General features: G+C 39.8%; 3 protein-coding genes across 5 annotated transcripts; 1 reads left to right on the plus strand and 2 right to left on the minus strand.

Annotated features, from left to right (window-relative positions):
- Positions 1-605: 605 nt before the first annotated feature.
- On the minus strand, positions 606-5,956 carry tfb2m (transcription factor B2, mitochondrial). Of its 3 annotated transcripts, none has more exons than XM_029460336.1 (10): positions 5,819-5,956; positions 4,401-4,755; positions 3,781-3,967; positions 3,444-3,535; positions 3,123-3,276; positions 2,664-2,812; positions 2,249-2,338; positions 1,938-1,997; positions 1,688-1,836; positions 606-1,590 (listed from the first exon to the last, which is right to left on the minus strand). In XM_029460336.1, exons 2-10 carry the CDS (start codon positions 4,686-4,688, stop codon positions 1,401-1,403), a joined length of 1,359 nt encoding a protein of 452 aa, XP_029316196.1. In that variant the 5' UTR covers positions 4,689-4,755; positions 5,819-5,956; the 3' UTR covers positions 606-1,400. The 3 variants fall into 3 exon arrangements, with proteins under 3 accessions (XP_029316196.1, XP_029316187.1, XP_029316205.1); XM_029460327.1 differs by lacking the exon at positions 5,819-5,956 and adding an exon at positions 5,307-5,495; XM_029460345.1 differs by lacking the exon at positions 5,819-5,956 and adding an exon at positions 5,046-5,164.
- Positions 5,606-15,643, plus strand: LOC115027199 (saccharopine dehydrogenase-like oxidoreductase). The gene is made up of 12 exons (XM_029460360.1): positions 5,606-6,032; positions 7,152-7,264; positions 8,896-8,976; positions 10,093-10,222; positions 10,366-10,415; positions 10,784-10,914; positions 11,900-12,017; positions 12,488-12,607; positions 12,698-12,754; positions 12,920-13,031; positions 13,189-13,270; positions 13,817-15,643. The coding sequence occupies exons 1-12, from the start codon at positions 5,834-5,836 to the stop codon at positions 13,905-13,907; spliced, it is 1,284 nt and encodes a 427-aa protein (XP_029316220.1). The 5' UTR covers positions 5,606-5,833; the 3' UTR covers positions 13,908-15,643.
- Positions 15,644-16,084: 441 nt separating this feature from the next.
- On the minus strand, positions 16,085-23,329 carry gcfc2 (GC-rich sequence DNA-binding factor 2). The gene is made up of 18 exons (XM_029428533.1): positions 22,779-23,329; positions 22,387-22,488; positions 22,019-22,216; positions 21,478-21,726; positions 21,195-21,295; positions 20,845-20,990; positions 20,482-20,665; positions 19,997-20,120; positions 19,833-19,884; positions 19,550-19,635; positions 19,121-19,320; positions 18,876-19,020; positions 18,029-18,150; positions 17,713-17,789; positions 17,334-17,400; positions 17,079-17,225; positions 16,794-16,930; positions 16,085-16,622 (listed from the first exon to the last, which is right to left on the minus strand). Exons 1-18 carry the CDS (start codon positions 23,098-23,100, stop codon positions 16,490-16,492), a joined length of 2,592 nt encoding a protein of 863 aa, XP_029284393.1. The 5' UTR covers positions 23,101-23,329; the 3' UTR covers positions 16,085-16,489.
- Positions 23,330-23,482: the final 153 nt, after the last annotated feature.

A 23,482-nucleotide genomic window follows, 5' to 3' on the forward strand; every position in this document is an offset into this window, starting at 1 on the left:
GCCTCTGAATTGTAGTGAAGAAGTATAAAGTAGTAGAAAATGGAATCACTGAATTAAAGTACAAATAATTCTAAATTGTACTGAAGTACAGTACTTGAATAAATGTATTAATTACTGTCCACCACTGACCATTGATTTTATATAAAGATGGTCAGTAGTGGATTTGTTTTCGGGAGAAGCATTAACAATACTGCGAACTTCACCAAGAAATGAGTAAAGATTTAACCTATAATAATACATGATATTTGTTATGTCTTGAATCAATCTGAATCTTCAAAGCAACCCGAGTTATCAAATAAGTGGAGTAAAAAGTACTATATTTGCCTCTGAATTGTATTGGAGTAGAAGTATAAAGTAGCAGGAAATGGAAATACTCACTTAAAGTACAAGTAGCTCAAATTGTACTTAAGTACAGATGAGTAAATGTACTTTCCTACTGTCCACCATTGGACATGAAGACAGATAATTCAAGCCTTCATGACATATGGGCACACGGCTCCAAAAATAGAAATATTTTAAAAGCATATGCCACCCAGGAATACAAGTAATAGATTTACTCCTAGACTTGCGAGCATTTACTGAAATAAATTTCTTCCCCCACATTACATATCCAAATTCTGATTTAATGATATCTTTGAAAATCATATTACACACGCAGCTGTAACAATCCACAAGACATGACGTTTCCTATACGCTTATGCACACACACAATGGCTATACAAAAATATACAAAGACTTAATGCTTTACAGTAAAAAAAACATCCTCGTTCTTGCTCCACTGCTACTCTCGGTTTGGACATTTATTCAAAACTAGATACATGCAGGGCTGCGCTGTGACACTGCTGTCACAGTATACTGCATCAGCAAAACTGCAGTTGTACCAGTCAGTTGAGTACATGCTAATCAATGAGGCTTCTTCATGCCCCTTGGACATGATGCAGTTTTCTTCACAGTGATTTCTCTTTTATATGACTTAACTTAAGACCTTTATTCTGCAACCATTTTTACATCTTGTACTTCAATCAAATCCCTTAAGGGCGCTAAAATAACCATTTCTTTTGTTTTTTGTATTAAATTTCAACTCCAGTTCAGGACAACACAGAGGCTCATTTGAAATCATTCCTCCATTGTCCTAAAGTACAGTAAGTCACACACCTTTTCACCACCTCAGTCACTCCCTACATAAGTGTATTATGTAAGGTAACACAAATATGTCAAGTCATTCCATGAACATTTGACTTATTACTGTTTATTTGTGTTTCTGTATGTATGCATGAGTTTTATTACATCACACATTATATTATTCTTATTTATATTACATCATCATATTATACGTTTTTTTGTTTACTTTTGTATTTAATTTCTATAAAAACTATACACTTGACCTGTAGGTCTATATTTTAGCGCCAACCCTCCCTCTGTGTGTTCTCCAAAAACTCTCCATAAAGCCAGCTCTGTGTGAACTCCTGACTCTTTTCCATGAGCTGGAACAGTCGAAGATACTCTTCTGGATATACATGGCCCGTCAGTATGTCCTCCGGCAAGCCCATCTCCAAAAACAGCTTACTCCCAGTATCTGGAGACCAGAGACTAGAAAAAACACAAGAGTGAGAATAAGCAAGTGGAATAGAAGGCTTGTACGCATTCTTTAATTGATTATAGTGGAAGTGTTTAATGCGTTGCTTACTTGAGCCTGTCGATGAGCTTGTGCTTCCTCTTTGCCAGACACTGTTTGACCATCAACAGCAGAGTTGAAGCATTAGAAGGTGTGAGGCCGGCAGAGAACAGATCAGCCCGTGGACGCAGGCGCACCAGGCACATGTTGTCATTGGGAATCTGAGGGGAGAAAGAAGCGGAGGACGAAGGGATACATTATATTAAATGGACAATTCTAATCAACTATGCATTACTGATAATGGGTCTGCGCTTTTCCTTACCTTGGCCTTCGAGCTAAGTGTACTCCTTTTTGAAGACGTCACAAATGACTCCATGGGCTCCTGCACAGACGGAGATGAGGAGGTTGACAACAAGAAGACTCTTTCCATCACATTTACCCTCTTAAATGTTGAAAACGTGTGCAAACATAAAAGCACTAGTAGCACAACCCCCGCCATTAGCTTCATATATTATATCATAAAAAGAACATAACTTTTTTTACTTGTCACATACTTCAGGTGTCAGCCTTAGTGGTTTGAATACATTTACATAATTATAGCTAAATGTCTGTCTTTTGTCCCTTATACTGTACCTTGTGCAGTAGTTCGATATCACAAGCCATCTGCCAGAGGACACTGAAGGATCTGTAGCTCTTCATTTCACCTGGACGTGAGACGAGTGTCTGATAGAGAAATAAATCCATTAAATATTTTACACAAGGATCAAAGAAAATAATTATATATTCATCTAGCAGACACACCTCTCCCTCAGGTTCAACAGGTGGTTGTGTTGTCTGCATGGATATGACAATTTTCAGGACAGATCACCAAAGCTATTGATTATACCGACAGGTGCGGCAGCGACTCAGTCTTGATCTGAGCTGGTTTAAAGCTGCCCCAAATGAAACATAAACCTTGTGAGCATGAGAGTAACATCCCACACCCTCTGCAGAAATGAAATAACAGTCAATCTTTTGATCAGAGTGGTTAAATTATTTTGTTCTTTACCATGTATTCACGCTCGCTCATGAAGAGGTTGAGCTCTATTCTTCCGTATCTGTAGAAAGACTGCTGTTCAAACAAAGCGTAAACCATCTTCAGCATCGTGCCACGGCAAGTACGCGTGGGCAGGATACCCACCACCTTCACTGGGACTTCTAGAGAGACACATTACCAAAGAGACACACTTTAGGGGAATGGTACACTATACAATGCACATTGTGATTTTTGATTCTAACAACATTTATCTAAATGTTTCAAATCTGTGAGTTGCTGAAAGAAATCCACAAATCAAATGTTGTAGGGATAGAGGCCTTGCTAAGGGTTAGGATAATAATTACTGTATGAAGGGGGCGGGAATTGTTTGCAGCCAGAGAGGCTCAACTAAAGGAGCAAAAACCCATTTGTGTATATGTGAGAGATTTAATTTTTGCCACATAGTGTCGTCTCAGTGTGTTTTTTTCTCACCGTCAGTCCAGCTGGTCTCTGATATTCCCAGGTCAGTGAACAGTTTGTCAGTGAACATGGCAGGGGCTTTGACCTGTCCACAGCCGATGGGGTCTAGTTTAAAGAAGTCACAGTGAACCACTTCCAGCTGACCATCAAGATGACCTTCCAACTCCTACAACATGGAAACAGTAATTATTTTATTTTTAAACTGCTACATAAAAGGGAAAAGGATTATTAAGGAAGTAACATCTGATGATTAAAATTAGAGTAGAACTAAGAATTGGTTAATCTACGTGTAAGGATACAAAAAGTATTTTCATGTGTAGATGTTTGTGTTACCTCTAATTCATGTAGGAAGACATTATCCCCTTCAAGAGTCACAAGTCTCTGAGCGCCAGCATTTAGCAGTGTCTTCGTCAACACCCCAGGACCTAAGAAAGAGACACAAATACTGCCCATCAATTTCACAGATAAGAATAATATACTGTGCACAAACTTATAAATACACATTTTTCTCTAATGCTCCCAGGTCCAACATGTAACGTTTAGTTAGTCAATGTTTATGCCAAATTAGATGTAAGTTACACACCAAACAAACTCACAGAAGATAAAACATTCATACATTAAGTCCACCGCCGCATTTTGCTCTAATGTAAACCTGTGTGCAAACACCTACCTGGGTTACATTCGAAGATAACCGTTTTAGCATCCTCTGGTCGTAGATGCTGCGTTACCAGTTTGGCCAGGTCTGGGTCCACTATGTAGTGTCGGCTCTTTTTACAGTCCTGAACACGGCGTGTATTCACCTCTACCTTACCAAGGTCCAGGAAGTCAGTCTGGCACAGAGGACGAAGAAATTGGCCCTGGAGAAAGACATAAATGCAAATAGAGAGTGAGAACAATTGTAATCATATGTGAAAAAGGTCACAATATATTGGTAACCACTGCCAATCTTTTTCTCTACTAAAATGTTATGTTTACTGCACAAAATCAGTTTCTATCAATAGGTGCATTTTCAAGCCAGGAAAACCTCAATAATTATACAGTGTATTGTCAAAAACAAACAGTAACAGAATACAGCAAAAATATAATACAGTACGAATAAGATAAGAACTTCTGGGTAGGGTGATAACTTTGATCCCCCACAGGGGAAATTTACTTGTTAAAGCAAGAGTCAAGAAAGCAAAGGAGAAAATAAAAATTATGAATAAAAATGAAACAAGATGACAAACACGAGAAACATTCAAATAATAGACTGGTGCCTAGAATCAAGCAACGCAAAAGACAACTGTCTACCTGTAAAGCTACAGCAGACAGGTTCCTCTGTGCGAGTGCTGAGGAGGAGGATGACCTCTCTGCCTGAGGCGGTTGGGAGCTTGGACCAAGTGTGGGCCGACCAGGACCTGAAGAGAGAGAGTCCAGGCTGTAGGCCCTTCTATGAAGCGCAGAAACCCCAGGGACACAGAGGCCATGATGACCTACAGGGGCCAACACTGCCTTGTGCAAACATAATCTACTTCTGATGGACTGGCAGCAAGCAGGGCGCAACATCAGCTCCACCACTCTACACATCTGGATGGACATGGTGGACCTGTAACTACAGAGGAAGAAGGGGGAGGGAGATTGAGGGACCACTTCAAGAGGTCATTGCCTAGAGTGAAAAGGAAGGAAAAAGGATATGGGATGTTAATATAAATAACAGACATTTAAATGACACTAACTTAGATTTAAACTATTTGTGTTTAATGCACTATCATTAAATGGCACTTGTGCATCAAGAATTCTCGCTAACAATCTGTACTCGTAGCGTTAGCTAACTTGTTTAAAAAAAAACATTTAAAAGGGTAAAAAGAGTGAATACAATTATAAATGACAGGATTTAAAATAATAGTGTTATTCAAAAACACGCATGTGCCAAAGCGAGTACGTTAAAATTGTTACCTAACGTTTGATTGCTTTTAACCTCATCAACCTCACTGGAGATGTATTCACTTTTATTCACCCTGTAAGCTCAGACTTTGGTCATCAGCGAGCCAAAGAGGCACAACATAACCTCGCATGCAATCTGTTACAAGAAATCGTTGAACAGTTTGGTGATATTGATGATATTAAAGTTGTTAGCCGATTGGCTAACCGTATGCTAACGTCACTAACAACTACCATGCGTTTAATGCCGTTTTATCTGGAGAAATACAGACATACCTTATTGAAGAATATTGTATATATATATCCAAATCTAACGACATTAGTGAACTAAAAATGGCTATTGTCTTTCTGTTCGCCAGGTTAACTCCGTGACATTGAACCCCCAATCTTTCTTGCAACTCTCGTGGTATAACAGCAGGCGCATCTGATGTTCGTCATTGACAGGCGACTACTGAGAGAACCAATCAGAAACTTGAGGAAGTAGTCGCACTAACGGCTACATGCTAACGCTAAAATAAATCAAATTAACGACATTTGGTATAGGTCACATGATACGAGAAACATTTGAATTGTTCCAAAATACACATATAACGCAACACACTTTCTTTATATGTAGTTGTTTAGGTGGATAAAAACACAACCTAACACTTGTTAATGTGTTAGCATATTAGCATGAATGTTGCTACGGAAGTAGACACAGAAGCGCTACCAAAACTGCACGCAGTCTGCCCTACACTGTCAGTCTGTCAGAGACTGGTGCAGGTATCATCTTAGTGAGCTCCTCCAACCTGTCTGCTGTAACAATGGCGCGTGTTGAAACATCATCTAGCAGGCCGTACCACCTGGTTATCTTCGGAGCCTCTGGGTTTACGGGACAGTTTGTGGTAGAGGAGGTAGCCCGGACCGCGTCCGAAGGTCCGAAAGGGAACCTGAAGTGGGCTGTGGCCGGCAGGAGTAAGCAGAAGCTGGAAAAAGTTCTGGAGCAGGCCGCCGCAGAGCTCAGTATGTATTGGAGCAATCCTAGTAGTTGTGCATATCTGTGAAGCAGATTATTTCTAGAACCATCGGTCCTGTAACAGGATAGTATCACAACTAATCTGTTCAACGGAGGTAATGTCAAATGCAAGGAAGGATATTGTAATTGATGAGCTGTGCCTCTAATCAGATTTTACAAGAGTAGGCTACTTAGTATTTACTTAGGCAAATGCAAATGTTTAACTCTATCTCAGAGCGACTAATCTTCCAAATTAGGCTTGCAGATAGTGATTAGGTTGACTTTGACCCTAAACTCTGACTGTACTATCCCATGCGAGTTTTGCAACTGGACCAAAAAAAACCTTTTGCAATGTTGTCAAAAAATACAATTTATTGAGTTTTTACCATTATTTTCTTATGACCAATGTTTGTTTACTTAATAAATTACCGCGCGGTTCAACCCAGGCTTTAGGTTATCCTAAAAGCTCCTGGTGAAATAAGCCGAACAAGATTATCAACAAGGTTTGCTCAAACAAAAAAATAAAACAGTGGAATGCCATCTATACAAATGATAGAAACTATAAGCAGAAATTATATTTCTACTTCTGTTTCTGTAAATTATCAATCAAACATTTAGTCCAATATATTTTCAGATGATCAGCTTTAAATAAATTGATAAATGTATGTGTTTTAATTCCTGAAAAATAAAAAATAATATGTGGAATGTGTAGCAATATTTACTGAATACTGGTATACATTTATTTAGTATGCCCAGGTTGTATCCATGCAACACTCTAAATATGGAAAATTAAGTCCATCACTCGACGAGGGAGCTATTCTGCTCATGATAGTAATGTGAGTTTCCAGAGGATTAGATAGTTATTCTGTTGTCTCCTCAGGGAGCGTACAACAGCTGATGGAACAAACCTGCTCACTGTACAACCCCCTGCCATGGCAGCACACACAGTCATTCAGTAAACACTGAAAACTGCAGTTAGTCTGTTTTCAACAGAAATGTTTCTCCTACAAGCAGTTACATATAGTTTAATGCAAGTTTTTTTTTAGGCCACTTATGTTTGGCATATAAAGTGCTTTAAAAAAGTTTTTACAACGGTTAAAACATTTGAAACGTGTGCGTACGTGCAGGTAAGCCTGAGCTGAGATCCGAGGTGGATATCATCGTGGCAGATGTGGAAGAACCAGACTCCCTTGCAGCCATGTGCAAACAGGCTGTGATTGTTCTCAACTGTGTGGGGCCTGTAAGTAGACGCCTATGATTATTTTTGCCTAAAAACACGTAGCTTGCCCCGTCTCATGACAAACTATATTTTCCTCTCATCATCTCACAACATCGGCATTTGGCATCAATGTAGCTCAACCTAACTCTCTCTCTCGCTCTCTATCTCGCTATCTCTCAACACACACACACACACACACACACACACACACACACACACACACACACACACACACACACACACACACACACACACACACACACACACACACACACAGCAGCCTTTATTCACACAATGAACGCTGCTGCTTTCAGCACACAATAAGTGTTCTTGTGTTAAAGCCAGAATGGAAAGCATCCAGCACTGCTTTGCGTCCTGTACATCGTTGAGGTTCCTGTTTCCACTTCAATAACCGCTGCTGTTGCACACAGCACCTTGACCAGCTTGGTTAAAACAGTCGCACAATTAAAGACAAAACAAAAACTATCAAATCTAGTATTACCAGCGTGAGAAGGACCACATGGGATTCTGTAAACCACACATTTTACATAATAGCCTTAGCAACAGTAACAAGGAGTGTAACATGGGAAGAATGTACCTCGCTCTGCAAGTTAGTCTGTGCAGTATAACCTGAGTCAACAGTGTGCCCAAAATAAACAAAATGAAGATTACTAACAGAAAGCCAACTCATAAGGATCACATGACTTTCATGAAATATTGAATATGAAATTATAAAACACATGACGCAACATGATCAAGTTATTATTAATATTATTGCTCGCTGCAGCACGAGCGACTTCGGGGCGCAGGAGTCGATATCTTATTCTACCACAGCCAGCCTATCACTGGCTGTGGTAGAAGAATTAATTAGGTATGAAGAAAAATATGGTTTCTAAATGTTCATGGTTTTGTAACCAAAGGGGTCTTCACACTTGGTCGACTTTGAGTGTGGAAGATTAGGCCTTCCAGTAGTGACGATAAGCGTAAAGACCTTGAGGTGTCTTGTGATGTGGTTACCCAAGACATTATAGATATTAGCCGAGACCGAGTAAAGTTCCTTTAAGTTCTCTGTGGGACTAAATTTAGTGAATTCATCTCCGTCTTTACTGCCTTCCAACAGTCACCAATATGTTAGCATTTCTCTGTGTGTTATATATAAGACACTTTCATTACCATTTGAGATGTAATATTTTAAGCAGGCACTTAGACCATGCACTTGAATTAGAGTTCAAAAGGATTGAATTCATTTTAATTACATTTATTAGAAGCAGATGCAGAAATACATTTTGTTTTATGTGGGCACCTCAATAAAATACTTTAATTACAAACGTCCAACTGTTTTTGAAGTGTTGCGTATGAATTTCATATTTGCAAATGGGGTTTTCCGTTCTAGAAACACAGATTTTCTTGCGGTGTAACTGTAGTTTGGCCTGTTACTCCTTATATCTGTCTGTATCCGGCCAACAATCAAAATGTTTGGCCACCCCTGGTCGACACCCTTTCCAGACCAACACAGGAATTTAGCAGTGACATGAACAATTTGTTGGGGAATCGGCCAGTGACCAAATTAGGAGATAAAAGGAGGAAACATTGAAACAATGTATGAATTAATTTTTGTGTGTGTGTGTGTGTGTGTGTGTGTGTGTATATAGTACAGGTTCTTTGGCGAGCAAATGATCAAAGCCTGTGTGGAGAACGGAGCCCACCATATTGACATCAGTGGAGAGCCTCAGGTATGACCCTAGTGCTGTGTGTGTGTGTGCGTGTGTGTGTGTGTGCGTGTGTGTGCGTGTGCTCGTGCGTGTGTGTGTGTGTGTGTGTGTGTGTGTGTGTACATCCTTAATCATTACACTGAGTCATTATTATTATTTAACCTTTCCTCTTTCCTTTCGTGTGACCTAAATCTTACACTTGATAGATGGGTTTAATTTATTAATGCATTTAACAAAACGTTCTCCTCCTTTCCTTTCGTCTTCATGTTTTCCTCTCTCAAAGACCTGACTCCTCTAAACTCAGACATATACTGTATATTTAATTATTTTTCACTTAAATTGTTACTTATCAATTTGATTGAGATCTTCTGTCTCTCCCTGCATGGATCTTACCCTGCAGATGTCCTGACATTCTGCCTGTGTTTGAAATAAATGGGAGACGTGCTGCGTTTCATCCTGTAGCCTGTTAGACAAAATAATCTCTCACTTGGCTGCATGACGGCAGTTTCCTCTGGCTGTCAGATGAAGGTCTGATGCAGCATGTATCAGTGAAACAATGTGACAGATGTCACGGATCTTTTTGTAACCTCAGCCATATTGTTTTTTCTTTTGTCACAGACTACATAAGTTCTGCAGTGTTTATGATATCAAAGGTTCCAGGAATTAATATTTGTTTTTTAATCCTTCCCGAATTCTAATTCTTCAGTCAGACATATTGGGCATGTTTTGTTTTTGTCAGCCCTGAGGATATTAATTTCACAACAAAAATGTCAGACTTGTAGTTTTAAACTCTTTTTTTTGTATATATTATAAAATATTAATTAAAAAAAGAAAGCCTAACAATAGGATATACAAAAATACAAAACACAGTTGACACTGACTCGACTCCTAACTGGAGGTTTATGTGTGTTTTTGAAGCTGTGTCTTGGTTCCTAAATGAAGCTACACAAAACACCCCACCACTCGTCACATCAGGACAGGACGTACCATAATAAACCATCAGTTCATGCTCAGTGTTGATAAAGAGCCAACAATCTGTTGAATGTAATACATTATAAAATAACCACTCATTGTTTAACTGCCACACAAAATAAAGTAATTGTGTTTGTAATTGTGCTTCTGTCCGATTGTCTGCAGTTTCTGGAGGCCACGCAGTTGAACTACGACAGCCAGGCAGCTGACAAAGGTGTCTACATCATAGGGAGCTGTGGATTCGACTCCATACCTGCGGACCTGGGAGTCCTCTTCACCAGGGACCAGTTCAAGGGTACACACACACACACACACACACACACACACACACACACACACACACACACACACACACACACACACACACTTGCTCTTATTTATTAAATCATTGTTGTATTAGCCTGTGAATAAACACAGTGTATGTGTGTCCATCCACAGGCACGCTGACTACAGTGGAAAGCTTCCTGACTGTCAACTCTGGAGATGATGTATGTATATTTAATTCTGCTATTTTTATAATGGTACTTCAGACTCATTTACATCTACACTGTGATTATTGTACTGTAGATGCTCTTATTCTGTCCTTTGACTAATTATGTTTTTGATGTGAAGCACTTTGGGCTGCAATTCTTGTATGAAAGGTGCTATACAAATAAAGCTTATTATTATTATTGTGTAACTACATTACCCATAAATCCAATCTGTTGGTCATTGATCACCCACTTTCCTCCCCATCTTCCCTATTTCTGTATCACATATTTTTGTCCTTATCTGAAATGCGTCTTGTTTTTTCTTTCTACTTTTCTGTTTTCCTCCTTTTCAACGCTCTCTGTCACCTTTTCCTCCACATTTTCAGGGCGGATGTATCCATGATGGCACGTGGCAGTCTGCCGTCTATGGTTTTGCTGACAGCTCTAAGCTCCAGAGTCTCAGGAGGAGGTTTAATCACAAACCTCTCCCTACTGTTGGCTCTAAGATTAAACGCAGGTACGTGGAGTAGGAATGTCTTTTAGCTTTCTCCAAAATAAAGGGAATCCTTTTTTTCTCAATGGCACTTGCACTGCTAGTTTGTCAAACTTGGTAAATCAGTTGTGTATAGCGCACAGTATGTTTTACATTAAAAACATTTTTTTAAAGTTATACCAAAAATAGTAACTTGTGAAGATTCCCTCCTGATTTGGCTCAAACTGTTCAGATGAACTTTGGACAATATTTTTGCACAGTAACGATGACTGTGGATTTTTCCCCTTATCTTTTACATTTGGAGCCTGTTGTGAAAGGATCCTTTAATGGCCAAAATGAACAGACAGCTTGATTACAGCAAAGTAAACAAACTCCACCTGTGACAACATTTTATGTTAGAATATTTTTTTGCATCTTAACAAATTTCATGGCTGACCGCAATCTAGCACTAAAACGTTACTTTGCATCGGCAACAACATCTGTTTGCATTAGCAGGGATGTCACGTGGCTGCCACTGAAGTAGAGCTGGTGATTGATAGGGCCAATATAATGTGTGAGTTATTAGTTACTCATAATGTTTTTTAATGAGTTTAAAAAATCCAATAGCAATATATCAGCCAATATTCTTTTTTTTTTTTTTTATCGGTGTGTTGGATAAAGAAATATGTTCTACTGATTGTTGAACAACAAACTTGCCAGTGCTCTCTGGTGGACAAACCATGTAGTGGCAACACAGTTTCTAAATGACCTCAAACATAATTATATAAGTATTTTATCTCGTTACTTATCAGCCGACACATGCGCTGATACGATGTATATGTAATGAGATCGTAACAGCCGGTAACATCGTTCTGCTGAGACCAGTGCACGATCCTCTTCGTCTGGTACAGGGGAAACATTGTTTTTGTTTCAGGGTTACATCCCACAATCCTTCAGTAATAGTTTGCCCCACACATTGTTGAATTATGTTGTGTTATTCAGCGTGTATTTCTTTGTGTGTGTGTATTAGGGGAAATCTGTTCTTCAGTAATGAAATCCAGCAGTACACGGTGCCGTTCATGGGCTCCGACCCCTCCGTTGTGAAAAGATCTCAGCGCTTCCTGGTGGAGAATCAAAACGCCAAGCCGGTGAGGCTCATACTTTATTTTATGTCATTTGTAAAATGCATTCCTAATAGTGTTGCTGTGGGAAAAATGGAAAAGAAATAAACGCATTGTTTACACAAAACAAAAACACATGGCTGCGTTAATCTGGGTTTTCCAATCTAGTGAGCATCCCTACAAATTGGGATGGTAAAAAACACGCTGATCTCTTGTTCCAAATGTCTCTTTTAATTTGCATTGGACATGACATTGTGATCACAGGCATCTGTCCCCCTCCACGTTTGATGGTGTAACTTGTAGTCAAGAAAATCCTCCCACCCGTACTTCTCATTATTTTGAGTGTTGAACGTTTTGTATTCGTTCATTACTTACGAGAGCATCAAAGTGTGCAGGAACACTTCCTCACAGTCTTGTTTTCAGGGTAAGATGGCCGCCACATGAGCACAGCATGTATTCTTTGTCGAGCTGAAATAATCTGTTATTGTTTACTTCAGGTTCAGTACGGAGCGTATGCAGGAATAGGAGGTATCGGCAACGTTGCCAAGATGATGTTTGCTGGCATGATTTTCTGGTTCCTAGTCAAGTTCAGTTTTGGACGCGACCTGCTCATCAAGGTAAACAAACATGGCACATGACATCATTCAACATGCATGGGAAATATTTAAGTGCTTATGTCCGTGTGTTGTTTATTCCCACCTTCTTAGCACCCAGAGTTTTTCTCCTTTGGAGTCTTCTCCAAGGCCGGACCAACTAGGAAGCAGGTAAAGTGCTGAGATCATCGGGTTTATGCACTCAGTGAACTCATGCATATTCAAACTAATCCATTTAGTTTAGGTAGTAAAGTATGCTAAGAAGAGGATGCTCTGTTTTCTGGTGTGTGTGTGTGTGTGTGTGCGTGCGTGTGTGTGTATCAATGTGTGTATTAGATGGCAGGTTCATCCTTCCAGTTTGCTTTCTATGGAGAGGGCTACACAGAGGGACAGGACCCCTCCCAGGGGAAACCGAACAGCAAGATCCGCACACTGGTTAAGGGGCCAGGTAAGTTGTTTTTCTACTTGATGTAACAAAGAGATACTTTGGTTTCCCTTTCCTCTTCTGTCCAGGGGTGGCAAGTTAGCCCAGGTACTCAGTCTGGCCTGTTTACCTTCCTTGTTGTGTATAAAGGTTATTCAATTGTCTTTCTGTTATTACTCAGAGTGTGCATATGTGGCCACGCCCATCGCCATGGTACAGGCTGCTCTAACGATCCTCAACGAACCCACAGCCTTGCCTGAGACGTGAGTAATAACTCCACAAATCTCCTGCTTGACCCTAAATGATTTGTCACAAGTTCTTTGCTCCTCCCAAGTTAATCTCTACTTATTCGTAGAATATTGGACAAGCATTTAGATGGTTTATATTTCCCAGGTCCAGTCCATTTGTTTAGTTTACTGTTTTTTTTTTTGTTTGCCAAGTTTTATGAGAATGAGATTTTTCATTCCATCCAGCGAGTCCATTTAACGAGCACTTACCCTCAGTCACAATCACCAGTGTGACTGTGTGCTTGACGATCAAGCAGATGGTAATTTAATGTGTTAATGCTATATATTTTAATATACGTAACAGAAGATGTGGTACTGTTATAGAACCATAAGAAGAATAAAAGTTATTCTAGGAAGTGATCATCATATATACATTACTACAGCATTGTTACTATGCAATCAATTCATGTACAACTATTTATTTCCTATTTTTACAGAACAGTGTTTTAACATCATGGATTAAATTAATGTCACTTTATTAAAATGAGGTATTAAATTATTTTGTTTATGCTTAATTTCCAGGGGAGGGGTTTATAGTCCAGGAGCTGCTTTTGCAAAAACCACACTGACGGACCGCCTCAACAAACACGGGATCCAGTTCTCTGTCATCTAAAGTTTGTGTCCCCCCCCCCCCCCCCCTCCATGATGCCAGACTCCAGGTTTTTCTCAGCACTTACTAATATGCATAATAACAACTTGAAGGTTTCCAACTTTTGAAGAGCGCTATTTAATCACGAGAGCCTTATGGGGGTGCACATTCAGATTAAGTTCTAACACGGTTTTTGATGCTACTTTCTGCATTTATCCTTTTGTTTGTTTTGGTCAGTCTCTCTTTGGCTTGAATGTACTATTAACCTTCTGCTTGTAAGACAAATGGCACAGCTGCAGCAACCAAGGACAATAAAAGATGTAACATTTGGGTGTTACATGGCCTTCCACAAACATAATTATTGCTAATTAAGTGAGAAGTTTCTCCAGGTTCACTTTATGTAATTGCAATTTAAACGCGCACCTAATTGTCTCTCTGTTTACTATCAGGTGATAAAAGAGAACACGTGGACATCACCCTTTTATCACACCAAAGATTGGCTAGTGACATTTTATACAAACAGAAATTAAACTATGATCTAACCGTGTATTTATCAATAGGATCAACGTTCTGTATTAACAGTTTCCACATCATCTGGATAACAATAGACTCCTTCATGATGCAGTCTTCATGGTGTTTACCTGCACAGGAATGTATCGGCAACAAATCACATGCTCTCTTGATGACTCCTTTTTATTAAAGGGGCACCACGCCCATTTTCAATATTCATACATGTTTTGTCTTATGGTCTAAGACTGTTAAATATTAGTAAACATGAACAACTCTCTCCAAATCCAAAAATATATGTTATAGATCTGAGAGGACATTTTCTGTTTCAGAACCGAGAACAAAATCAGTCTGCAATTGATTGTGTATGGAGCAGCTCCAGACGTTATACTTGATGACGTCACACATTTTAGTACTCTGTTCATATTTAGTACTAAGTCTTGAACCATAGGAAAAACGTGTATACATTTTGAAAATGGGCGTAGTTCCCTTTTTAATAACTTTCCTCGGATATGGAAATAACATTGGAATTCTTTATGTAGGTGGTGTTCTCCTTTTTTAAATAGCAACAGTATAGCAGGCTGATAGTTTGGCAGTATTACATGTAATGGTCCTGGACAATATATCCCCTGGCAGGATTGACGATTAGTAAAGTTGAAATCAGTGCTGCAAATGTAGCGAACTGTAGCTGTAGTTAGTAAACTTCTACAATCTTTATAAGCGTAGTCCTTGTGACATACAGTAGCTTCATATGCACAACATTACTCGCCAAGTAGCACTAACATGGTGGCTGTACATGTGTTCTGGTCCAGTGGAGTAGAAATCTGCTGTGTGTGTGTGTGTGTGCACGTACATGCTTGCCTTTCCTGACCTGTTAGGCTATAAATCCTGATTGCTTTTGTTCTTGACAGTTAATAGTTGGACTATCACTAAATCATCCTCATTTCTTCAGTCTTTCTTTTTTATTTTGCTAAATGTTGCAACAATTCACCAAACATTTGCTTACGAGCCTCGTCACAGAATGCATCCAGTTTGTGCACAAAACGGCACGAGTTACTCCACGAGACTGAACGGATCCGCTCTGCTTTTTTGTTTACAAGTTTGTGTGTGTGTGGTTTTTTTTTGTTATCTGAAGAAGTTTGTTCTGTTCTGTTTGAGCGTTATGTGCACGGGACAAGAAATGTTTTGGGGTTTTGTTTTGGTGTGTTTGCTTTGTATGGGCCTCGTAAATAAAACCAACTCTGCTAATAGAAGTCTGGTGTCTTTCTCATCAAAGGTTTATGGAAACGTATCAGCAATGCACAAAAGGCATTTCTTGACCAAAGGAAGAAACTTTCAAGATCAGTGGTTTACATTTATAAACACATCTTTTGAAAATCAACCAGTTATTCTACATATTTGCTGAATCAGTGAGATTAACTTCCATTATCGTGACTATCCTCGCATGACTTTAAAAAGATGTCTAACTATCATTTTAGAGGTGAAAAAAGCCTGAAATTATGTAGGAACAGACTCTCAATGTAACTTTTATTAATCTTTGATTACATTTGTTTCTGAACAAAATGTAAAATCAGATTAATGTATTGTAATCAACTGATGGTCATGCAGCAGTGGTGCGCTGCTCACCATGTGCTATGGAAAGACGATCTAAAAGACCCTTGTGTAAACTGTATGAAATAAATAGTTATTCAAAAGCAGAATATTTTCTTTTATTATCACGATAAAGTGATTAATTAGAATTTTTAGTTGTGACCGCTGCTATAAAATCTAACACGCTGTGCCATGACTTGTCATGATCAAGTCAACTTGGGTGTAAATAAAATTCAAATTTTATTCATAAAAATACAGTTCTCATGTACAAAACAGAAAATATTTGACTGAAAATAGCAGGAAGGTGAATTATTTACCCCACACAATTTATCTTGGCACCTCACAAGCAGTATTTTAGTGGCTATCCACCATAAGAAGACATCTTTGCTCGTCCCATATGTGATCTAGCTCAGCTACCTTTAACACAAGGCAGAGCCCGCTCCGTTCCTCTCCTGCTGTAAAATGTCTTTGACAATAAGCGCCTACTATGTTGCCGTTTGATCCAGCGTTTATTCGGTCTCTTGGTTCAGCAGCTGGTGAGAGTAGATGACATCTTCGTAGTGGTATTTCTCTGCTATCGCCATGATGGAGTCATTGCACCGGATTCTACTCAAAATCTGCAGCACTTCAACCACAGCAGACCTACAGAAGGAGAAACGCAATCTGAATCTGCAGGCGCCATATGATGATGAATGAAAGCATCAAAAGTAAGCTTAGCAGTTGCTTGGCTGTTTAACATGTGACATGATACACTATGACAGTCACTGTGACCAAGTTCACCTTACAGCAATTCCCAAATCCTTTTTTTTTTACCTGGTGTTTGCATCTTCAGGAAGCTGCTCTTTGCAGATGGTATGAACTTTCTGAACTAGGTGGTTCCTGAAATTCTGGAGCTGAGGCAAACAGGAATTCTCTCCTTTGAACCAAGAGAGCGGCAGACTATCTGCTATCTGGAGAAAGAAAGAAAAGTAGTGTGAGGTGAAGCAAGAGAACGTGAGGGGTAGTAAACAGATAACCAGACAGGCATCAAAATCATGCATAGAGACACGCGTGCACACCAAAAATACATTGCACATTTAAAAAGGTGAATTTAAGCACCTTTGTGCATGCATGGACAGCATTCTTGTGCAGTGTCTGACTGCACAAGGTGATCATCAGGTATCGGTTCAGCAGTTTGTCCAACATCAGTTCCTTCAATACATTCTCAGGGAGCAGCAAGTCCCATTTCCCCATGTTACCTAGTAGCTAATAGAAACACAAAACAATGATTAACAAACATCAGCTTGAAAAACGGCACTCCCCTCTTGCAGAGACGTTACAAAATATATAAAAGGTCATTTGTCAGAGCAGTACTTTTATGGCCGTCCAGAACTGTTGATCCCTGAAGCGACACTGAGGAGACGACCTGTCTTCTAGGAACCTGGTTAGAAAAACGATATCCTAAACGTCATAAAGTAATTTGACAATTTTAATTGACCTGATCTTTAAACAATACAAAGTTAAAAAGGTTATTGATCGATTCATTTTATCTAATATCTAAATAAATATGTTGTATTTGAGTCGTTACTGGATGATGGGAACAAAAGAGACTTGTCGTTAACGCGTGTAAGAGCATGGGCTAATGGATAGAGAAAAGTCCTCAACAAGGATGACACACGGGTGAAGTCATGTCTGCTTTCTCCTTGTTAGTCATTCAAATAATCGCTTAATGTTTAAACTGAAAGAAACTGACGTCTTGGGGTACAGAGGGAGGAAGACGTCTTCATCTACGCAGCTCCTCAGTTGGCTGATCACAGCCTCTTTCAATGCCTGGAAGGAACATAAATACACATCTTAACACAAACATGTTCACATACTGTGTATTAGACATGCACGTTGTTTACACATATTGTATGTTAACCTTTTTATATCCTGTCTTAATTATCGGGAATTCTAAAATCACGTAGAGCTTGGGACTTATTGCTATAGTGTAACTTTTAAACGTAAGAAATATTGGCTAAAATAGCAAAGTAGGATGATTTCTGTTGAAAACTAAGTGTTGGTTTTACCTTGACCGGTTTACTCTGCTCTCCTTCAAAGATGGAATAGTCCTCCTTCAGAGTTTGACAAACGTCAGATAGACACACTGACTGACGGCGGGACATGGGATCCCACACCAGCTCCACATACGCTACGCAAGGACAAAAGAGCAAAAAAAGAATGTCATGTTTGTGTAGTTTGACACATCTGTGGTCTAAAAGCAGACGGATGAGGTGATGCACAGAGTTTAGAGGGATTGTTCAAATATGTTAAATCACTTAAAAGAAGGCAGCTTTCCATCGGGGAGAAGCACCCTGTTAGTGTTGGAGGCAGTGGAAGAGCAGGATGCAGAGGGGACGAGGGATACGAGGAACATTTTGTTCTTAAAGAAGAGGAACAGGTGCAGCAACGAGTAAAAGAAAATGTTTTCTCCAGGAAATCATGTAGAGGCTTGTTGTTAAGACTTGCCAGACTACATTGAGGAAAGTGGCATTTGACATGAATTGCTCCAGCTCAAAAGGCACCTTCTAACTAGCTCGGCAACAAACGATTATTTTCTTGATTAAACGGTTAATCGTTTTGGTCGATAAAACATCAGACAATAGTTTAAAAAAAGTCCATCTGTTTGGTCCCAGGGTGGTCTTTAAATGTCTTGTTGTGTCAGTCCAAAGCAAAAAAGATATTCACTTTAATAGGATATAAAACAGAAAAGCAGGAAATCTCCATATATTTCGATACCGATTAATATATTATCAAAATAACTGGCCATTATTTTTCTTTCACAGCCTTTACCAATCGCGTTGTGCTCTTTCTTTTGCATTTCAACAAATTAAACTTATTGAAAATATGGCTCATGATAGTAAGTGTGTGTGTTACCTGTTATTTTGGCTAGAACAGTCTTTTCTATGACATTAGACAGCGTCTGTCTGTCTGTGTGCTCTAGCTCCTCGTGGCCATGACCGTGACAAAAGGTCTCCACTGCTGTGAACCATGGGAGGTTTTCAAAGTCCCCACTATCGTCCTGAAACACACAAATTACATTGCACACATAATGCCATAAGTTGTGTTATGGCATCGGAGTGTCTGTATGAGATAGTCTGAGTGTTTGTGTCCACATGTACCTTCAGTGGGTTCCACGCCAGTAGCTGATGTCTTATGATGGGGTTCAACAACTTGGGCAGACACAGAGAGATGTAGGCGCTGTGGTAAGAGTCGGAGTAAGATCCTCTCCATTCTCCAAATCGGGTCAAAATCTTCTTAACGTCGCGGAACTCGTCCTGGACGTCAGAAAACACTGCCTGGGACCTGGCGAGGATATCGGCTGGAGAGGGAGCAGAGAGGGGAGTGAACAGAGTCAGACAAAAGTAACCAAGGGATCACTTAATTCAGGTTTTCTTCTACTTGGGATTTTCTGCAATTGTTAACATAAAAAGTGAAAGTTGCACAAGGTAGATTACAGACTTATAGCATTATATAATATTAAAGCTGTTAAAACAACCCCTGGGCTACAGGTTGAAGCTTTTAGTTGTATAGATTGAATTCCTCCTCACCTGTCTTCTTCTGCAGCTGCTCCTCCTCTTCTGCTGAGGGCTGTGTGTCTTCAGGTATATCAGCATGAACAGCAGAGTCTGCCTCGCTGCAACACGTCAGACAAATCTGTGTAAGAGTAGTGCGTGTGGTGCCTATTTGACTTTGTACAACCCTCTCATTTTGTAAGCATTTCGAATCTACTAACAGAAACCTTGTTGTTTATGTAGATAATATATCAAATATATGAAATAGAACCAAAGCAAGAAAGGAATTTAGAAAATGTCGTCTTTCTATTACACTCACCCTTCAGTTTCTGTTCCATTGGTTGAGCTTCCACTCTGCTCATCTGTGCCGTCTAGAAAGAGAGGCCAGTTCATTTAAATATTCTTTCTGGAGACTATTTTCAGACATATTGTACAGATACACAATGGCACATACAGACACATGGACACACAGATGTTACTCACAGCTGATCTGCTGCAGGTGGTCAGCCTGCTCCTTGGTCCTCTGTCGTCTCTGCGTTAACAGCGCATCCATCTGGTCAGACAGCAGAGAGTGCAACTCCAGTTCCAGTGAGTTGATCTCAACAATCTGTCAACAATCAACAAATTATCCTCAGCCAGTCAGCAAATCCTGCAGCTTCAAGTTGTTTTATATTTTTGCCCAGAATAAAGCTAAAACTGTTCCATACAAGCGGTTAGTTTAAGACAAAACTGTCTGATTATGACAGAGAGCTTTAAATGGAAAGAGACATCAAACTAAAAGACATGTGTATCATGTCAAATGTGTTACTTTATCATTACAATTGGTATACATACCCACTATGATCACATGATGGCCCCACAACCTTCTCTCACAGACACTCTGCTATCTGTATTAATTATTTTACATATTTGCTTCTATATGATAGTTAAGCGCGGACATTAACTGAACAGATTTACTCATTTCTGACCTTCTCCCGTAGACAGTCCACCACGTTGTGGACATAGAGGGTCATGGACCTGTAAAACTTCAGCTGGTTCTCTGAGGAACTTTCCTCAAGATTCTCTGCGGAGCACTTCGCGTTCTCAGCGTCGCCCTCCATCCTCCTCAGCTCCGCCTGCCGTGCTCTGTGCACCTCCTTCAGGGATTCTAGTCTGGAGAGAGAAAATTGAATCAGACAGAAGTGTAGTGTAGTTTGAATTGAGGAATTATAAATATTGTTATTACAATTTTGAGTCATGTCAGACCAATGTTTGATTCATTAGTTATAACTATTATGTCAAATTGATGATGTGGTGTGACATTAAGGGAAATAAAGCTAGAGAAAACATACATTCCAGTGATCCTCTTCTTAACCATTGAGACACTGATGACAGGAAAAGTTGGGATTTTGAGCCCTTTCGATCTCTTTTTTTGTCGTTGTCTGCGCCTACTGCTGCTGCTGCAGCTGTAGCTGCTGGATTCACTGCCCGATGGGCTCTGAGGAGAGGAAAATGGGAGGATAAAGAATGTCAGAGCTGCAGTACAGAGGGGAGTAATTACACTAATGGAAGGCTCGAGTCTTCAGAAAAAAAGACTTCTCTGACATTCGAGAGCACCCAATTTTGACTTCAATACAGAACGAGCAAGACACAGAAAAATGACACTAGAAATAGAGAGGAGGCTGCCTCGATCTCTTCCTACCTGTTCTCCTGGCCGTCTCTTAACACCCTTCTCAATTTGTGTCTCCTCCCAAAGATCCTGCTCTTCTCCATCAGTTCCTGCGAGACTGTCATCACTTTCTCCTACATACACACAAACATACAAAATAGTAAACTTCACATCCCCACAATTTGGTGCAAAACAAAACTTAGATTTTCAGGGAGCCAGCCGCTTAAAATGCAATTTTCAAACGACAGATAATTTAAGTCTAATTGTGTTGCTTCTATAGTTTGACAATACAATCATTTCTCCATGCCTCTCATACCAAGTTTCTCGGCAATCCTCTCCCTAATGCTCTTCAATCTTGGGGCGAACTCGATTCTTCTCTCATGATCATCTGGCTCATCATCATCATCAACAACTCTCTCTTCTTCATCTTCCCTGCTGTAGTGATCGGGGGTGCTACCAGCAGAGCTGTGGCCATCTCGACCCAGGGATATGTATTCTTTCTGTGCTCGAGTGGCGCGACGCTGCCACCTGGCTGCCTTGATTTCTTTAGCATTAGGTATAACTACTGTAAAGACAAATCGACAACAGATGCATAAATGCAGGTTTACACAAGGAACATGTATGGCAGACAAACTGTTGACACACACACTGTATACAGTCATTTCTCCATAGCATGCAGCCTTAATGAGGCACCTGTAGTCTCCATACTGTATGTTGATTTTGTATTTTCTAAAACCTTTATCATGCACACACCGACAACCATCTCAGGATATAAAACACTGACACACACATACAGTATATACACACACATACAGTATATACACACATACAGTATATACACCCACAAAAACACAAACCTGGTTTAGTAGCAGAGCGGCTGGAGTCTGAGCTAGCTGAGAGAGACCTGGCATCCCCCTCATCACTGTCATTGTCGTCATCATCATCACCGTCATCATCATCATCATCATCAGTGTGGAGCTGCGAACGTGGTGAAGCCTGACTGTCATAATCTTGCCTGGGAGAAGCAGATGGTGGGACACCTTCACCTGCTGGGGCTGGGAGAGAGGAGAGGGAGACGTGCCAAAAATGTCAAAGTATGATGATGATAGCCAACATTATCACATTATTATTTTTAGATAATTACTGAAATAGGATAACAAAGCTTAACTATTACTTCAATGACTAAGAAGTACGTAAGTTTGTAGGCTGGCACTGAACCACCTACCTGTGCGTTGGTTGGTCTTGGCAGGTGAAGCCTCCTTCTTTCTTACTTGGAACAGCACAGCTTTATCAGATGACTTCTTCAGTTTAAAGGTTGGTTCTTTAGCTAAAACAGTAAAAACAAAATCAGACATCCATGAGAAAAAACTTGCCCTGGAGTCCCCAAATGCAGAGGTGATGGGGACAATGAAACATCAACAATTCTGATTAAATGTATTGTCAATACATCTATATTCTTTTGAGCATTATTATTATTATTATTATTATTATTATTATTATTATTATTATTATTATTATTATTATTCAAATCCTCATTTACTAGTGGCAATATTTCATTTGATTCTTACGTTACTCTAACGTTAGTGATTTCAAAACGCCATATTTACACTTATTTACCTTCTTTGTCGTCAGCGAAACTGAGTATGGAGTTAGTTTTCTTCTTAATATCATCGTTGTCTTTATTTCTCTCTTCTCTTTCTTCTGTCACTTCCAGCGTCTCCCCGTCTTCTCCGTCACTGCTGTCCGGCTTGGGAGACGTCGCTTCCCGCTTGGAGCTACAAGTAATGCCGCGGCCCTGGGCCAGTTTGGACAGCTTATTTACGGCAGCTGGAGCTTTTTCCTTTCCCTCTCCATCTCCCCGGGTCTTCTGCTCGTCCTCCTCGTCACTGGACTTCTCTTTTCTCTGCCGAAAGTTCCTCCGGGGCTTTTTATTGAACATTTTTGATCCACTTACATGGAGGTAGTAACTGGGTTGTTGAATCGTGGTACGGTACGTCAGAAAGCGTTTGACAAAGTCGCAAAATGTTACGTAAAGCAGCCGCAATGCAGTGTGGGATATGTAGTTTGCGTGTAGGGCCTAACCAAACTGTAAAGAAAATTTAGGCAACTGAAATTAAATTCTTCGGATTTTTAAACGGCATTAACAGTCAAAACATTGTCACTAAATATATTAAACTGTAATTTAGGCCCTACTGTTACCAGTTAGGCCGTCCTTAACTGTTCTTCTATGTAGGAATAATATTCAGGAGACATAAATAATATGTGGATTTTGGCTCAGAAATTTCATAATGAGTTTGTATCTTAAAATAATGAATTAGTAT

This window comes from Cottoperca gobio, chromosome 3 (genome assembly GCF_900634415.1).
Source record: "Cottoperca gobio chromosome 3, fCotGob3.1, whole genome shotgun sequence".
NCBI lineage: Eukaryota > Metazoa > Chordata > Actinopteri > Perciformes > Bovichtidae > Cottoperca > Cottoperca gobio.